Below are 19,710 nucleotides of genomic sequence, written 5' to 3'. Positions count from 1 at the left end.
CATTCTCCACGCCACAGCTCCAGAGCCAGGCCTGCAGGCCGCAGTGCAGACACCATCAACGGGATGTCCCTCAGAAGACAGCATCTACACCCTCCCTCACCTGAGGAGGCGCTGCATCTTTCATTTTACTTTTAATTTGTTTTTACATTTCTTGTCCATGGAAACACAATACCGCAGGGGCTTCAAACAATTTGGCTTTGTATTAGGCTGCTGGTAGTGAAAGAAAACGAAGGAGTATTTGATGAAAGCCAGGCATTGAACAAGACACTTAGCTAATCTACTTGAACCTCAACTATTGCCTCCCGAACTGGGGCTCGTTATTTCTATTCCACGGAACAGGAGAAAGAAAGCCCAGAGACTCCTGTGCCCTTGGCTAGTTGACTCCCTGTCTACTTCCTCCTCCAAAAGCCTAAAGGAATCGAAATACACGCGTCTTAAGTTATTGAGAAATAACTTAAATAAACAATGAAGGTAAAGACATGGCAAAGAGGTTAGATAAAGGCTTGTGAAGAGGATGAAGCCACATTAGGTCTTGGAAAATGCTACCGTCAATAGCATCTTCAAAAGGAATTCTTCATTGAATGTCCTACGGGGCAGGCGGCTGGAGCCCCCGACGGCTGGGGCGCGCATCCAGCAAGCAGAGGAAGATTCTCGCTCGCTCGCTGTGGCTGGGGACTGACCGTTCTGTTACTCTGGTTCTCAGCTGCCCACTTGATTCAGGTGTCAGAGTGACGCAGGAGAAAACGAAGGAGGCCTTAGAAAAACGCGTCGCGTCAGCCAAGAAAACGTGCCCTTTCCTACACGGGTCATCCCGCATCCCCTGAGCGAGAGGGGGCTGAGCTCGACGGGCCGCACTGGAGAGAGCCCTTTGGAGGAAGCTGCATAAAAGTCGGTGATTCAGAGACAATTACTCGTTCTATCACCCCCATGCGACCTAACCTATAACCAATATGAACGGGTTCAATACATATGCTATGAAATCATTCTGTGCTTTTAAAACAAATGCTCATTCTCCTTTGCTCTAATGTTAAAACAAAATAAGCAACATTCTGGGCATTACTCAGCTTCACGGAAACGTTTCATATGATATAATTCCCGTTGTACACACACTCAGTGGAATCAACACCATTAATGAAAACGAGTCCATTGCCAACTGACCAGGTTTTCATCGGTGAAACCTCAGTTATAACTTCTTGTGGTTGCGAAGTGAGGCATGTACAGGGCCTGGCTCACATGTTTAATCAATGACAGCCACGTTTCACTGTTTTCCAGTCACAAGTTAAAATACTAATTTCAATGGGCGATATGGACGGAGTCATGTTCCCCCAAATCCACAGGTTGACGTATTAAGTCCCAGCACCTTAGAACATGACTGGAATGAGGACATGTCTCTTGAAGTGGTAGTGAAGGTTAAATAGCTCATATGAGTGGGGCCTCATCCAAATTGACTGGTGTCCTGATAAGAAGAGGACATTTGGACACAGATACTCATGTTCATGGAGGAAAGACCTGGGAGGACACAGCAACAGGTGGCCATGTGCAGGTCAAGGAGGAGGGTCTTTAGAGAAACCGAACCTGCTGGCCCTCGGTCCTGGACTTCCAGCCTCCGGAGCTGTGAGAAAGGAGGTTTCTGTGTTTAAGCCACCAGTTCGTATCATTTGAGGACAGCCCTGACAAACGCATACAATGGGTAACCCCACAACAGCCATGAAGAGAGAGAATCATGGATCGGCTGCCTCCTGCACGCCCCACACTGGGGATCAAGCCCTCAACCGGGGCCTGTGCCCTGACCGGGAATCCAACCGTGACCCCCTGCTTCATGGGTCGACGCTCAACCACTGAGCCATGCCAGCCGGGCTCATCCTATTTTAACATGTGTTTTTTGAAGAAAAGGTGACAATACATAAAAAAATAATAATTAAAATGCACCCTTAGCAGTGAAACTATTTTGTAGGACAGTCGGTGGATACATGACATTATGCATTTGTCAGAACTCACGGACCTGTACAACCCAGAGTGCATCCTGCTGTCACCTGCGGACTTCAGTTAATGTACCCTGTTGGTTGTAACAGGTGCGCCCCACTAATGCACACGCAAGATGTTCAGACAGGGACCCCCCACTCAAAGCAGAAACTCTAGACTTCATTAACATAAGAGAAAAGGAAATTTCCTTATACGACTAAAAAAAAAGTCTTGATCCACCAGATTATTATTTAACTAGAGGCCCAGTGCACGAATTCGTGCATGGGTGGGGTTGGCCGGCGATCAGGGCTGATCGGGGCCATCTTGCTCACTCTGCAGGGGAGGGATCGTGGGAGGTTGGCCGGCTGCAGGAGGTTGGCTGTGGGAGCACATTGACCCGTCGTTCAGTCGACTGGTCGTAATGGTCACTTAGGCTTTTATATATATAGATTATTATTTAAACTACTCTATATAGAATTAAATGGGGGTTTTTTTTTGGCTAAAAACATCATAATGTTAAACAGGAAATTTATTATTACAGTTATTGCATAGTTTACATAACATGTAGTTATTGTGTTAACATGATTAATACAAAATTAAACATCAGGGAAGTACCTTTTACTGTTAAAGCAATATTTCAAGTTAATGTTAACCATAAAACCATAATATCCTTATAAAATATTCACAGAAAACCACGGATCTGCCATATTAAATGCATTAGCAGTTTACATAAACCATATGAATAAAAAGGTGCAAATATTAACATATGGTTTACAATTTTTGCTCAAGTAAAACATCACGTCATGTTTAGAAACTGTTCTAAGAAACACTGCAAAATATTTTTATTCCTACACATGCCTCTGCCTTTTTGCATTGTCTTCCCACACTCAGTGCTAGTTATGCCGCGTATTTTACGCGTTGCCAGTTCATTAGTAAACTGTCTCATCATAAAGATGCCGTCACGCGTTAGCACCTTGCTATTGTGGCCCACCTGGCCCCTTCCTGGCCTTCTCTCGGGCAACGCTCACGTATGTGGCCACACTCTGGAATATGAAGGCTCCGGGAGGCATGACTGAGTCACCAGCAGTTCCCGTTTCTCTCTCCTTCCCGGACACTGAGAAAGGCCCCCGTCTCGTCTGCCTAGATCTTAGGCAAGACCACGGGCTTTGCTTTGGTCATGACGACCAGGGGGCTAAAGTGACACACACCACTTCCCAGCAGGAGCACTGAAGAGTCCAGACCCTCTTTCTCCACAGGGGCAGCCATGAGAGAACATGTGAAACGGAGGTGACACGAGAGGGAATGCCTGAGCCCTGGCCGGTGTGGCTCAGTGGAGAGAGCGTCGGCCTGTGGACCAAAAGGTCCCACGTTCGATTCCTGTCAAGGGCACGTACTTTGGTTGCAGGCTCCTCCCTGGCTCGGGCCCTGGTCAGGGCATGTGCAGGAGGCAACCAATTGGTATGTGTCTCTCACATCAATGTTCTGTCTTTCCCTCTCCCTTCCACTCTCTCTAAAAGTCAACGAAAAAATATCCTTGGGTGAAAGTGAACAACAAAAAGATGAAACAGCTGGGAAGAGGGAGCATCGCCCCCCCCCCCCCCATGGAGAGTTGCCCCGAAGGGTCGCCTGCCTCCCAATGGGCTCCGCGTGAGGAAGTGGGGTTCTGTGCTGGGCTCAGAAGATGGACGGTGCCTGTGAATACAGCGCGTCCCAGCCCAGCATATCTGCGAAGACCCAGCTTGAGTGAGGGGCCTAACCCCTTTCAGTCCAGCCAAATTAGCATAAAGTTTCTATGACATGAAATACAACGGAATCAAACTTACTGTAGATTAAGTTCATAAAACAAAAAAATATTTCTCATTCGTAAAAGCCTTGATGTAACCCCAACAAAAATTTTTTTTAAGTTTTTTTCTTTATTAAGGTATTACATGTGTTCTTATCAACATGCATACAATTCCTTTGGTTGATCTCTCCCCTTTACCCCCACCCTCCCTTACCTTCCCTCTGAGATTTGATGGTCTAATCGATGCTTCTCTGTCTCTGGATCTGTTTTTGTTCATCAGTTAATGTTGTTATTTATATTCCATAAATGAGTGAGATCATGTGATATTTATCTTTCTCTGACTGGCTTATTTCGCTTAGCATAATGCTCTCCAGTTCCACCCATGCCGTTGCAAATGGTATAAGTTCCTTCTTTTTTACAGCAGCATAGTATTCCATTGTGTAGATGTACCACAGTTTTCTAATTCACTCATCTGCTGATGGACACTTAGGCTGTTTCCAGATCTTAGCTATGGTAAATTGTGCTGCTATGAACATAGGGGTGCATATATCCTTTCTGATTGGTGTTTCTTGGGATATATTCCTAGAAGTGGGATCACTGGGTCAAATGGGAGATCCATTTTTAGTTTTTTGAGGAAACTCCATACTATTCTCCACATGAGTTCTATTAGAGAATCTGTTATTTCACTTCCTTTCCAAAAAGTCATGTGATATTTAGCTAACACCTGTATACAAGTTGCCACAAATAAAAGAAAGGAGTAAAGATCTATGATATTTGTCTTTGATATGAAACTGAAAAATATAAAAACAAGCCGTAGAGATGATCTAAAAGAATGACCACTGCCGAAACCGGTTTGGCTCAGTGGATAGAGCGTCGGCTTGCAGACTGAAAGGTCCCAGGTTCGATTCTGGTCAAGGGCATGTACCTGGGTTGCAGGCACATCCCCAGTAGGAGATGTGCAGGAGGCAGCTGGTCGATGTTTCTCTCTCATCGATGTTTCTAGCACTCTATCTCTCTCCCTTCCTCTCTGTGAAAAATCAATAAAATATATTTAAAAAAAAAAAAAAAGAATGACCACGACATCAAAACTATGAAGTTTAGACTTTCAATAGTCCCATGATGCTGTGCATACAATTCTCTATATTATACTATTGAAAAAGCAGTGAATGATCACATTCTCCCTTTATGCCTTTTAATAGCTCACAGAGACTGTAAGTTGCTGTTTCCTTCTTTGATATTCTTCCTCCAGGCATCTCTATGCCATGAAAGTCAACAGAAATGGTTTCCTCTGACAGAATCTAGCTAGAAAGATACAGAATTCTCCGTGCCCGGGAAGAATTGGTCTCCTTCCTGCAGAATGTGCTCATGAACAGATTGCACTGCAGGGCCACCGCCTCTGATTGAATGACTGGCGGGGCACAGGGTGTGTGGAAACTTCCCAACAGGGCGGTCATTATTCTCTGAAAGTTGATGCAATTCAGTCAGCCCAATGCTTCAGACTATTCATCTCAATTAAACAATAAAAAGGACCCTAGTTTACAATTTTTGTGAGATGGTAATTTTTAAAGAGTTTTTGTAATAAACTTCACTGAAACCAGAAATCAAAGAGTTTTTGTAGTAAACTTTACTGAAGACAGAAATTCTTAACTGGAGTTTGCAAAAACACCACTAGAAAGGGAAAAATAAGCCTTGTAACTAAATCAATTCAGCAATGTGGCCTCAAAAGGTGCCACAGAGACCGGAAAGAATAAATGTCCCCCTAAAAGACAGATGTTTTATTATAAGATGCGGGCACACCAGGATAAAAATCATGTGTTATGTTTTATGGAACTTGAATAAAGGGGCTACATAGAATGCAGTGCTCATTAAGCAGATTAGCCCTACTGGTATGACATGGTATCCCAATAACTGAGATTCAAGTCCACTGAACTCTTAAACTATCACATCCAAAACCATTTGCTGATTGTAAAGTTACAAAACAAACCAGTAAGATTTTATCCTAAACACTTAGAGCAACTTAAGAAATATTAATTTCTTTGTGCACACTATTAGGAGAAAAAGATCATGGTCATATACGAAGAAAATAATATATACAAAACAGCTCTTGAAAATTTGCCATAATAACATATAACTTATAGTTTAAAAGCTGAATTCCCAATTCTTACTGCCTATTTCCCCAAAAGATACATCAGTTCACTACCTACTGGAAACCACTTCATAGTGAAGTTGGACGTTCTACAGACAGCAAACTATAAAAATTTAGCAAAAGCAATACCAGACCCCACAATATTACGCACATTATTTCTAAAGGCTATGCTTTCTGAACATTAGCAACATGTGCATTAAGTATTTAATATATGCGGGATTCCATAAAAATTTCATCCATGTGACTAGTTATTTCATAAAGCCAATGAAGTTACTCAAAGCAATTACATAAATTCCCTAAGTTACCAACGCAATTCAAGTACCAAAGAGCAATTCACACATTCTAATATAAGTTCCATTCATGCATTATTACTGGATAAGTATCACTGTGTAACCTGGAAAAACACACCGTCTCCCAGCCCATCTTTTTATTCTTGTCTCAGTCCACCTTTTTAGGCATGATTGCATAAGCCCGACACAGCTGTTCACGTAGCATGAGCGTACCCTGCCAACAGCCTAGACAGACAGTATGTCTTAGATCCAGTTCAACTCGCTCTGATCTGCCACACGAAGCCACACGGAAACGAGGGCAATTGATCTGACACGTCATTCAAAAGTGGGCTGTGATTTTAATGCACTAACATCCCAGTGATCAAGAGCTATTTACAGGTCACGCGTTTGATTTCACACAACGTGTAAGCGCGTAAGCTGAATAACGCTCTCTTGAACGCCACTGCCGTTCAGACGTTATCCTTCATGCTTCCTCCACCAGTACAGCGTCCAGAGCTGCCGTCCTTTCAAAATGCTTCCGTTGGTGTAAAACAAACGAAAACCCAAAAAATTCTCTTCGAAAGGTCCCCGCCCTCCATCCCAGCCCCAGACGGTGGGTGTCAAGCTGTGAACACACCGCCAGCAGTTGGCATAGCTCAGCGGTTCTCAACCTGTGGGTCACGACCCCTTTGGCGGTCGAACGACCCTTTCACAGGGGTCGCCTCAGACCATCCTGCATATCAGAGATTTACATGACGATTCATAACAGTAGGAACATTACAGTTATGAAGTAGCAACGAAAATAATTTTATGGTTGGGTCACATCATGAGGAACTGTATTTAAAGGGCCAGAAGGTTGAGAACCACTGGCATAGCCGCTTCCACGGACCGTCATCAGCCTCCCCCTCATTAGTGGGTTGACATTTCCTCTTGGAGAAACGATTCCGCTTCTCAATTACATGGAAGCGGACGGGATTGATTGTGACCTGGGCCGTGGCCTGCGCACTGCTGGCCGTGGCTTCAGCGGGAAACATCTCAGGGGCGTGAGGGCTCTGCCGGGCCCATCACTCTCCTCCCTTCCCTGCCTGGTGGCGCTGATGGCCGGCCCTCAGGTACACTCAGGGAGGGTCAAGGTGGCTTTAAACTTTACAGAGATAAAGATTTCGCCCATTTAATTTGCCCCATTAAATACGCCGGGCGGTATTAAAGGGTCTTTATTACATTAACCACGCTGATGTGAAGGCAAGTAGCCTGGGCACATACTATCTGCTTTCAACTCAGCTTTTCCCAAAGTCTGCATTAGCTGCAATAACCGAGTTAGGCTAAGCCAAGGCCCTCATTCTGTTCTGGTAAGCAGATAAGCAGAATGCCTTCCAGCCTAAAAGCCTCCACAAGTGCTCCTGTTTGAGAATAACACATTAAAAACTCCATTTTCAAAAATCAACTTGGAGTGGACCTTTGACTTCCAGAGGCATAAAAATGAAATAAAACTTCAGATGTAAATAATTGACACAATGCCAGAAAACACACACATCTAGATGGGAATGATAAAACAGTTATGAAATGTAAAGTTTTCACCTAAAAAACTATTTTTTTAAAAAAAAGAGGGATATAGCCTGGCCGAGTGGCTCAGTTGGCTGGGCATCGTCCTGAGCATCGAAGGGTTGCCAGTTCGATTCCAGGTCAGGGCACATACAGAAGGCAACCAATCGATGTTCCGATGTTACTCTCTCACATCGATGTTCCTCTCTCTCTCCTCCTTCCCTTCCCCTCTCTAAGCATGGCATCAGGTAAGGATTAAAAAAATAATAATAAAATAAGAAAAGAGAGATATAAGAACCAAAAACAGACAGAAATACAGGTATGCAGGATAGCATGGCGTGGGTCCATGTTTTTTATGCATCTACCACACCACCTTGTTCCAAATACACAGCAACGACAATGAAGTCTAGAGAGTTAAACCAAGACAACATCTTGTCTCAAAAATTAGGTGAATACCCAGAAATGGAATTAATGTAAGCTGCTACCTGGATAGAAAGCAGGCAGGGACAACTGCAAGTTCAATTTGCAAAGGAGAGAGGCTTGAAGGTGAGCGGAAGTGGGCACAGCATTCCGGTGCCACCTGATACCATGCGAAGCGGCTGGGGCCCGGGCGGGTCTGGGCAAGGGCAGGCTGAGAGAGGAAAACCAAACCCCACTCACGAGGAGCCTGCAACCCCCAAACTGCCGCGCATCCAGAAATCGGCTACCAAGGACAGCTGACAAAAATCAACCGCCGGAACCTAACGGACTCCACATGAAACTGATTTCATGGAACCTTCTGGGCCCCCTGGTCCGACGGCCAACTCCTCCATCTCTCTAAGATGCTTCGTGGTTCAGTCCAGGACCTTCCCTTCTCGACATTCTCACCCCATGGATCGCAGCCAGCCCACAGGTTTTCAAAGCCACAGGCAGCACGAGGACTGTTGACTGTGTATGTTCAAGTCGGGACGGTTCCCCTGAGATGGAGAGCTCCACATCCAACGGCCTCCTGCTTCCTCCACGGGCAGCTCACGCGGAACCGGAACCGGCGCCAGAGCCAAGCTGATGCACTCCCGCCCCCAGCAAACTCCCCGGGAACAGTGCAGCCCAACTGCTCAGGCTACGCGTCTACGGGTCGATCTTGACTTCTGTCTCATTGCAAATGTGATCCATTTGAAAGTCGTGCCAGCTCTACTTTCAAAATATGTCCCCAAAAGGGCCATTTCTCATCACCTCTACCGCTGCCTTCTAATCACCAGCCATTATCTGCACTGAATCACGTCTGGGGCCTCTGAGTGGCCGATCAGTCCCACTCGTCATGACACCTGTGGTGGCCTTTTAACACATAAATCAGATCCGGCTAAACAAAATCCTTAACGGAGAACACAATCCTTAACATAGCCCCGCTGGGAACCCCCTGCTCCTTGCCTCCCCCCTCCCCACCCCCCGCCGGCTGCTGCATCCACATAGGCCAGCTGACCTGTGACCCCTCCAACAGGTCAAATTAATTCCTGCTGCGGGTCCTCTTCTGTATATTTGAAATATTACACAAGGCACGATGGAGGAGAGGAAAAATCAAAAGAGTAGAAGCAGCAAAAAAACCCTGGAAAACCAGCAAGCAGTTCAGTCAACTGTCCAGGGAAAAGATTGTTAGGTTCGTTTTGGTCTTTATAGACTTTGTGCCAATTAAGGTTACTTTTCCTTAATTTTTCCACCCCCCCCCACCCCCGCCACACTGTCTTTCAAACATCACACGGCCTCCAACACCACTGGGATTTGAACACGTGCAGGAGGAACGCACCAAGTCCCTTCAAAACTGGGGACAAGTGAGAACTAACAAGGAAACCTGTGCGCTCAGCCTCTCAACCGCCGATGGTGACCTTGCTTCAGTGAGTGGGGACAGGATGCCTTCCTCTAAGGAGAGAAAGCGGGAAGGTGGGTACTGTGCCCACTTTCTCAGAGCCAACAGCACAAGTAAATGACATCACTAACTTGTTTTCTACGTATTTGTGGGCACCTATCTACGCATATAAGGTTAGTGTTTAGCACAATGCTCTGAATGGAGTAAGTAGTCAAATATTACTCTCACTAGAGGCCTGGTGCATGAATTCATGCATGGGTGGGGTCCCTCTGGCTGGCCTGCAGGGATCGAGTCGAAACTCACAGTCCAACCCTGCCTGCAGCTCCTACCTGCCGAGCGGAACGCTCACCCCAGCCCCACTGTGCCTGCTGGGATGAGTCCTGAGCAAGAGAGGCTTGTGCTGCCCCAGCAGTGCTCACCAGCCATGAGCCCTGCGTCTGGCGCCCTCCCAAGGGGAGCGGTCTGCAGGATTGGGCTGAAACTGGCTCTCTGACATCCCCCGAGGGGTCCCGGATTGCAAGAGGGCACAGGCCAGGCTGAGGGACCCCACCGGTGCATGATCAGGCCGGGGAGGGACTGCAGGAGGCTTCCAGGGCGTGTCTGGCCCATCTTGTTCAGTCCTGATTGGCCGGACCCCAGCAGCAAGCTAACCTACCGGTAGGAGCATCTGCCCCCTGGTGGTCAGTGCCCATCATAGCGAGCGGTTGAGCAACCTTAGCATATCATTAGCATATTACGCTTTGATTGGTTGTTTGGTTGTTCTGCCGTTCAGTCTATTTGCATATTACCCTTGTATTATATAGGATCACTGCTGTTTCTGGGTAAGGAGTTCAGAATGCTTGTGATGTACCTCATTTGGACATCATCACAGGGGTGGGGAACCTTCTTCCTGCCAAGGGCCATTGGGATATCTATGACATCATTCGCGGGCCATGCAAAATTATTAATTTAAAAGTGAGCCTGCTGTATTTGGTTAAAAATTTAATCAACTCACCCCTAACGCCATGGCAGGGCCAGACCCAATGATCTCCCAGGCCTTATACGACCCACAGGCTGCACGTTCCCCACCCCTAACCTACAATGATCCGAATACTTTCATGCGCTTTTTTGTTGTTCATACAGTAATTCCTCGCCTCTACACAGAGAGAAACTAAAGACCACAGGTATAAATTACCTTGTCACACTGAGAGGTGGCCTGGCATTGCCGACTGGAGTTCTTGGGGTCATCTCACAGGGCACACACATTTCAGGGCCAAGGGACACTTCCATTTCTGGTCAAAACGAAAATTATCCAACTGATTCCTGGTGTGCCATTTAAGGTGCAGGCAGAGCTGGATGCTGCAAGGTCCCTGATCTCTAGAGTTTACATTCAGCAGGAAAGGCCTGCAATTACTAACAGTAAAGTTAAATGACACATAACAATATGGACAAAACCAAAGCTCCTGACATTCATATTTGAGGGGCGGAAAGCAATCAGTGAGAATGTGATGGACACGGCAGCATCGCAGGACTCAACAGGCTGCGTGGGGGGAGGGGCAGTCAGGGGCTTCGCCAGTAACGGGGCCAGAGCCCGGCAGTGACCTTGCCCTCACAGAGGCAGCCATGTTTCTGTCAAGAGCGGGGCTGCCCAGTGGCGTGGCTCAGTGGTTGAGTGTCAACCTATGAACCAGGAGGTCACAGTTTGATTCCCGGTCAGGGCACAGGCCTGGTTGTGGGCTTGATCCTCAGTGTGGGGCGAGCAGGAGGCCACCGATCCATGATTCTCTCTCATCATTGATGTTTCTCTCTCTCCCTCTCCCTTCATCTCTGAAAGCAATAAAAAGCAATAAATTTAAATAAATGAATAAGAGCGGTGCCTGGACCAGCTCAATTGCCCCCGCTCCACGCCTTTGGTAAGGATGAGCATTTGTGAAGGACTGTTTCCGAGGGCTAGTTTGTCTGGCTCGGTGCGTTGAGGACAAACTATCTTTGTGGGGAGGGATTTTTATGGGCGGAAGTCTCCTCTGGGGGAAGGCAGTCTGCAGGTAACTGAAATCCCTGAGTCTGGAAGAGGAGGTGTCAGCAAAGGCGCCAACTGAAGATCTAGTCACTGATGCACACGGACGGGCTCACAGAGGTGAGGGCAGCGTGTGTGTGACACGCATGTCTGACAGCAGGATGACGTGTTAAAATGTAAATGCCCCGTGGTCTTTATAAAAAAGCTCAGCATTTCCCCTTTCCTGGGCCCCTGGGTCAGACCGGTTAATATGAGAAAGACCATCAGCGGCACTTTTAAAACACGGGGATTATGCAAAAATACACAATCTAATATGCAAGATGTGATTATAAAGAAACAGGATTGATTCCACAAATCACATAGAGGAATCAGATTCATTATATAACGAGCACGTCCTGTATAAATTACAGCCCAACCAACAGGGGCGCTGGGTCTGCACTTTCATTCGGAGTACAGTACAGCAGCAACTTCCCCACCTAATGAGATGAATTATTAATAAAGCTAAAAGACACTAAATAAAAACCCTGCTTTGTACAAAGGCCAACTCTAATCTCATGTATTTTATAAGTAATCTTCAATAAAACACTATAATTTTAAACCCTATTGAACCATACTCTCAACTAGTCCGACATAGCATCCTTTCCTTTGAACAGAAAGAAGTGGCATTAATAATGCGATTTTTTTTATCATTTAAAAAATTATCTTTATTGTTAAAAGTATTACAGATATCCCCTTTTTTCCTTCATTGACCTCCTCCACTCCATTTCCATCCTCTCCCCAGGCCTTCACCCCACTGTCTGTGTCCATGGGTTATGCATATATGCATATAAGTTCTTTGGTTAATCTCTCCCCCCTGCCTCCCTACCCTCTGAGATTCCACAGTCTGTTCCATGTTTCTGTGTCTCTGGATCTATTTTGTTCATCAATTTATTTTGTTCATTAGATGCCGGAGTCCATTCATTGTCTTCACTAGCTGAGTTTAGACAGAGACCCCCAAAAGCTAGTAACCTTTGAAGTACTAGCAAAGGTCAGAACTGTGCACCACCCAGGTAATCTAGGAACCACCCAGTTAATTTAGGTAATAATAGTTGAAGCATCATCCCCACCTTAGTTCACTTAATTCCTTAGATACTTATGTAGATCCTTGTTGATTATTGTTGATAATTTTAAACCCTATTGAACCATACTCTCAACTAGTCCGACATAGCATCCTTTCCTTTGAACAGAAAGAAATGGCGCTGATAATGTGATATTTTATCATTTAAAAAATTATCTTTATTGTTAAAAGTATTACAGATATCCCCTTTTTTCCTTCATTGACCTCCTCCACTCCATTTCCATCCTCTCCCCAGGCCTTCACCCCACTGTCTGTGTCCATGGGTTATGCATATATGCATATAAGTTCTTTGGTTAATCTCTCCCCCCTGCCTCCCTACCCTCTGAGATTCCACAGTCTGTTCCATGCTTCTGTGTCTCTGGATCTATTTTGTTCATCAGTTTATTTTGTTCATGAGGTTATACATATGAATGAGATCATGTGATACTTGTATTTCTCTGACCGGCTTATTTCGCTCAGCATCACACGCTCCAGGTCCCTCCATGCTGTCTCAAAGGGTAAGAGATCCTCTTTTTCACTGGTGCATAGTATTCCATGGTGTAAATGGACCACAGCTTTTTATCCACTCGTCTACTGATGGGCACTTGGGCTGTTTCCAGGTCTTAGCTATTGTAAATTGTGCTGCTATGAGCATAGGGGTGCATATATCCTTTCTGATTGGGGTTTCTGTTTTCTTAGGATACATTCCTAGAAGTGGAGTCGCTAGGTCAAATGGCAGTTTCATTTTTAATTTTTGAGGCAATTGCACACTGTGTTCCATAGTTGCTGCACCAGTCTGCATGCCCATAGGCAGTGCACTAGGGTTCCCTTTCCTCCACATCCTCGCCAGCACTTGTCCTTTGCTCATTTGTTGATAGCAGCCATTTTTCTTTTGTTAGGTAAAAAAATAAAAGTAAAATGAAATAAGCAGTGGACCACAGCCAGCAAACCCAGTCCTGCTATGGTTCCACCACACGGACTCGCTCTAAACAGCCTTGGGTCTTCATCTCCTCGGCGGGAGTGTGGGGCTCTCACCCGACGGCTGCTGACAACTTGGCGGCACTAAAAATATGCACACGGGCGTCTGAAACCCCACGTCGGAACAGGTCCCGGGGTGCCCGGCACCGCCGACGCCGCTCTCACGATCGTTGCTCTGTGTCTGTTTTTCTTGCTGTTGAGCAGGTTGTAAGGGAAAGCCAATGGCTTCTCTGGGGCATAAAGCAAAGGAGAACTCCTACAGGAATAAAATTATCTTCAATGGAGGTTTCTCCAGCTTTTAAAAGCAACACAACCCAAAGCCAAGGTAAAACCCAAACATCACATTCCATGGAATTATCTGTGAAAGGGCAGCCGCGCTACTGCGAGGGCAATCACCTCGGTTATTCAGGGGCCTCTTCGTTAGAGGAACGACCCTCGTCGGCATTAATCAACCGTGACGCGTCACCTAGGTGCCCGTCTCTGGCTAAGATGTCATCACAAGAAGCCACAAAAGCGCACGTGATGCTGTTTGACACACAACGCTTCCTACAGCAGACCAGTCGCCTTCTTTCCATGAAACAGAGTTCAGTCTTCCATCACCACGTTTTCATGAGTATAAATCCTTGAAGATCAAACGACACCAATACTTTTAAGTTTCAAATTCTGTGTGTTGTGCCCTCTGAAAATAATCAATGTCAATGAGAACAGGTAAAAAAAAAATTCCTCTTTAGAACAGTTCTTTGGAACTACGTAGTAAGGACTACAAAACAGGTGTAACTTTGGAAAATAAAGATAGGCATTCGAGATAACCAAGGGCACAATCCATAGTTTCTCTTAATTTACAATGTTGGTGGGATAAATGCTCCTCGAGTAAGATAAACTTGACGAGTTTAAGTTAATTCTTACAGGACATATTTTAAAGTTTCTAATAAACTAAACTCAGGATTTGTTATACAGCAGAAATTCTCTATTCAGTTCTTATCATAATAGCCACACATAAGCATTCTATTCCAAGTTTTGGCTTTTAATACCAGAGCATTCTTTCTCTCAGGTTCAAAGTCATTTTTCTGAGCAGCCTGTTTTATATGCACACACTACCTTTTGATAATTATTTCATGGATTACTGTGCAGACTTTAACACAAGCAACTTTGTTGAATACCTTATTGTTTTTCCAGGCGGTTTCAAATCCCTTGATGTTTGGCAAATTTTTGCAAAACTAATGAGGTTAACCTTCATTTTTCAGACTTGTAGACTTACTTTATGTTAACACAGACCCCTTAATTAACGATGAGTCATTGTCAATGACTTTTAAACTTGACTTCCCTTTTGGCAAAGTCTTCTAAGTTCAAGGTAGATCCTAAAATAAAAAGTATGTGAAACTTTCTTAAACACTTTACGGCAACTAAATACACATTAATCGTGCATAAAGTAAATTAGATTTATTAAACTATAGGCACCAGAACTAAAATTTAAAGGAACATTAATAATGCTTTTCATTTTTAAAAGTTCCCTTTCATAGATACATGCTATGCTGGCTTTTTCTCTGTTCTATGCCTAAGCATATATGGCTTCGTACAAGATAGGAACTGAGAGAGGAACAGGAAACATAAAAGGGAATTGGGCAAGTTTTCCACCATCAAGAAACACACAGTCTCTACATTTCTCCAGCAAAACTTGTGAACTATGGTAACGTTACGATCAGCACAGTGGGGATTAGAGAAATGAGGCCAAGAAATTAAAAAGCTGAAGTTGACCTTTAAGAACAAGATTAAAGAGAGTATGACAAAAAAGTATGAAGTTGGCTACAACAAATATTTGCTATGTAGAATTTTAATTTACCTACAGTTTGTAGGAAAACATGTCTCCCCTACAGAGAAAGGCCACATGTAAGTTGCTGAAAGTTCCACCAGCTGGATTAGAAAACAAACGGGTACCTTGTTTTGAAATACAAATGTGCGAACTCAGAATGCACCCCTACGAAGGCAAAGGGGAGATCCGGTTTTAAAACACTCCTTCCTTGACGTCCCCTCCCCCCCAACCCCCCAGAATATCTTTGTACAGTTTTGTGATGAGGTTTCCCTTTTATTTTATTTTTTAAATCTTTATTGTTGAAAGTATGACATAGGTCAGTGATGGTGAACCTTTTGAGCTCGGTGTGTCAGCATTTTGAAAAACCCTGACTTAACTCTGGTGCCGTGTCACATATAGAAATTTTTTGATATTTGCAACCACAGTAAAACAGAGACTTATATTTTTGATATTTATTTTATATATTTAAATGCCATTTAACGAAGAAAAATCAACCAAAAAAATGAGTTCGCGTGTCACCTCTGACACGCGTGTCATAGGTTCGCCATCACTGACATAGGTCCTTCTTTTCCCCCCATTAACCTCTTCCAGCCCTCTCCTGTCCCCCTCCCCCCAGCAGGCCCTCGCCACCCCATTGTTATCCTCCATGGGTTATGCATATATGCAGACAAGTTTATTGGTTGGTCTCTTCCCACCCAACCACCCACCCACCACTGCCGATTTTGTAATAACAGGAATTCACAGAATCACTGAATTCTTGGTTTGAAGTATAAAAATACGCTCTGTACATAAGCCCTCTCATCTATGCTACTTTGTTTTCCAATTTCCCTAAGTCCCTGTCCGAGGGGCTGAACGGGCGATTTCCGGTGCTGAAAGGAAAACATTCAGGTCTGCCTGGTTCTTTGGTTTCTCAGTAACGATGCACACACAGATCTTGAGTGAAAACATGCCTCCCAGATCCCAGTTCCCATGATTCCCTGCTCAGCGCACAACGTCATAACAGGCGTGTCAGCATGAGAACAGGGATGAAGTCCTCCCGGCTGATGGAAATGGAATTCTGACCGGGGGCCAGGGCTCCGGCAGCGCCATTACATCCAACTCGCTGACCCCTTTCAGGTCCTGCCCCGCCTCGGCCCACACAGGCCTCCCTAAGCTACTGCTCCTTCCGCCCGCTGGACACACACCCACCTGAGCACCAACGCTCAGGGTGACACGGCATTGCTTGGTGAGCCCAGATCTCCCTTTCCGTTATTGCAAGATGCCTGGTCTGTCTTGGTTTTTTCAGCTAAAACTTCCCCTCCATCGCCGGCTACTTAGCAATCGGTGAAGGCAAAACTCCGGGAGCTCTCCCGCTCCCTCCAACGAAGAGACTGGGCTGAAAAGTCGGTCATGCATGTGCCTGTGCACCCAGCGGCACTGGGAGCGCCCAGCAGGCCCAGCAGCACTGGGAGCCCAGCAGCACTGGGAGCCAGCAGCACTGGGAGCCAGCAGCACTGGGAGCCAGCAGCACTGGGAGCCCCCAGCAGGCCCAGCAGCTGATGAAGATGGGTGAGTGGCTGCTTTCAGACCCTAAATTGGGTCTGAATCCGAGATGAAATCGCCAAAGGAATGTGCCTGTGGATACTTGTTAAAATACAAAGCAGCTTTACAAAAGAAATGCACTCCTCCTCAAAGGAGAGATGCTAAGTGCCCACCAGCCTGAGAATCATTTTGCTAATGGGCAGATGCAGCTTCTTAAAGAGTGCTTTTCACTGCAGGGGGTTTCAGACAGGTCTTCCACCTGGAGGTGGAACTGCGTTCAGCAATGGCTTGTCAGATGTGTCCTCTTGTTCTGGAACCGCCCCCGCCCCCGCCCCCCTTCAACAATTAACTCCCAGTTCATGAGAAAGCCATAGAGCAGTGGTTCTCAACCTTGGCTGCACATTAGAATCACCTGGGAATCTTTTTAAAATCCTGATTTCTGGGCCTCATCCTCTGGAAATTCTGTTTCTTTGTTATGGGGTGGGGCCACAACCTGGGCATATGCCCTGGTTGGGTATGGAACCGGTGACCTCTTGGTTCCTGGGTCAGTGCTCAGCCACTGAGCTGTACCCAGCTGGGCGACAGAATACTTTTATTTTAATATATTTTATTGATTTTTACAGAGAGGAAGAGAGAGGGATAGAGAGTCAGAAACATTGATGAGAGAGAAACATCAATCAGCTGCCTCTTGCACACCCCCCACTGGGGATGTGCCCGCAACCAAGGTGCATGCCCTTGACCAGAATCGAACCTGGGGCCCTTCAGTCCGCAGGCCGACACTATCCACTGACCCACACCGGCCAGGGCGACAGACAACTTTCTGACAACTGCTGACTAATTCAGCATTACGGAAGCATATGCATTGTGCACCTTCTGACCGCCTGACCCCGGGCGAGGTGTAGAAGATTCATAAACTACCAAACAGCCCTTCCCTGGAGTTGCTCCTAGTCTCATTACAGACACAGAAACACAAATCACTTCCCTAACCGAGGTTCTAGGAATGAGGTGGAGTCTTCGGGGAGAAAGCCATGTCTAACCTAGAATCTCCCGCGGAGATGATCTTGTTCAGCTGTCTCACTGATAGACAACATCTGAGACCCATCTTGTGCGCAGACATCTCTCCCAAAAGATGGGAAACAGACACGGGTGTCAGCCCTCGTCTTATTCTCCTCCTTGTTGAATTCATTAGTTTCTTTACTCGTGGGCCTTCGGTGACTTGTTTTGCTTTTCCTTTGCACCATATTCTAACCGGCTCGTGCCTCTTTCACATGTAAAAGTCACAGAACAACAATCCTTAAGCTCAAATGCTGGTGCAAATGATCGCCAAGGAAGTAACAGGTGTGTGCCTACTGCATGCAAAACACTTTCAGCTTCTGTGACTCCTGTGCACGTGTGGCAATTCCTTGTGAGCTTAGAAATCTCGGGAAGCAGCAGTGATAACTGAGAACGAACACCCCATCTCGGGTGTAACACCCAGGGCCGTGGCCTCTGTGAGCCGCCTTCAGGCTTCTGGTCCCCTGCTCAGCGCTCTGGAGATCGATGCCCTGGGAGTAATGCCATTCGGGGTCCCTCTTGTCTCCCCGTGCCACAGCCACTGAGGACGGTCTCCGGTGAGCACGCAGCCTACACTCCCGGCCTCCTGCCTGAGTCCACGTTTCTGACACACGATGCCAGGATGTCAGGAGTTGGAGGCCTGACTTGCCCTGTTTGCCAGGCTGCATCCCTCCATTGCTCCTTCCGGTCCGCCCGGGACTGAGGGGCGGGCTGAGACTCCAGTGACCGCACAGACAGGACCACTGGGTCCTCACAGCTCACTCCGGGAGGAGTCAGCAGCCCCTCCCATTCCCACTCGGTAAATGCACTGATCATGATGGCTCGGGGGGAGGAAGCCACCTGCCTGGGTCCCCCAGCTGCAGCAGGCAGCACCCTGCCACTGTTAGGGCCCAAATGAAGGGCGTGCGTGACGGGTGCCTCGCTCACAGGGAGTCCACGCCTGTGAGAAATACCTGCTTTCTGCTCCACCTGCACCGCCCAGCCTCAGTGTCCATACGCTCTTTCACGTCAAGTTCTACTCACTACGGATCCGTAAGGGTAACTTTCCTCCGAGTCTACTCGTTAGAGGCAGAAGCAATGCCCTAAAACGTAGTCTCGTGTGACTACGAAACAGAATCACAGTGAAACCCTCAACACAAACCAAGCGGAGTGAAGGTCCATCAGCATCGACGGTTCCAGAAGGGAGAGGAGCAGACGCCCAGCCATGAGCCAGCGCCAACTTCGCCGGATCTGTGATGCTTTACACTGCGGAGGGGCCACGCAAGCCACAGGCGGGAACCCCTTTGGGACGCACCGAACCCCAATGAAAGCTGAAACCCGTTTCGGTTCTGGGACTATCTGCCAAGGGTGCTGCTGAGGAAGAGGAACTGTGGTCTCAGTAGGAGCCAATGACGCACGAGGGAAGGTGACTGACATCTGTGCACAGGGCCTTGGAGTGAACGTCCCAGCACGTGTGGGGCCCGCGGGGCCTCGCCGGCTGCTTAGCTTTATGGCTGAGACCCTGCTCGGAGCAAAGGAACCATCTCAGCATGACTGTCTGATCCAGGTGACAACGAGACCCCCGATGGCACGACAGCACTTTCCGGGTGACAACCGCCTTCCCACGGGCAGAGGGCGGAGCACGGTTCTGACCCAGCCAGACGCCAAACACCAGGCCAGCGGGGCCGGGGCCACCGCGCCAGCCCAATAGTGAACTCCCTCCCCAGCGGTGAAG

The 19,710-nt window shown here is 46.7% G+C and overlaps 1 protein-coding gene across 2 annotated transcripts in view; it reads right to left on the bottom strand.

The window, feature by feature from the left end:
• CDH2 (cadherin 2, type 1, N-cadherin (neuronal)) overlaps positions 1-19,710 on the bottom strand; it is a 143,479-nt gene that overhangs the window by 57,065 nt on the left and 66,704 nt on the right. Inside the window, exon 1 of one of the 2 annotated variants that reach the window (XM_014541399.1) lies at positions 14,871-14,886. The exons of the other annotated variant lie outside the window; for it this stretch is intronic. Coding sequence (XP_014396885.1) covers position 14,871 — 1 coding nt within the window. The 5' untranslated portion in view covers positions 14,872-14,886. Of the gene's footprint in view, positions 1-14,870; positions 14,887-19,710 lie in introns of those variants that run through there. 2 annotated transcript variants of the gene reach the window in all.

Source organism: Myotis brandtii, unplaced genomic scaffold, assembly GCF_000412655.1.
Source record: "Myotis brandtii unplaced genomic scaffold, ASM41265v1 scaffold107, whole genome shotgun sequence".
In the NCBI taxonomy this organism is placed as follows: Eukaryota; Metazoa; Chordata; class Mammalia; order Chiroptera; family Vespertilionidae; genus Myotis; species Myotis brandtii.
The sequence above is the reverse complement of the archived record's forward strand: the minus strand, read 5'-3'. Positions and strand labels throughout refer to the sequence as shown.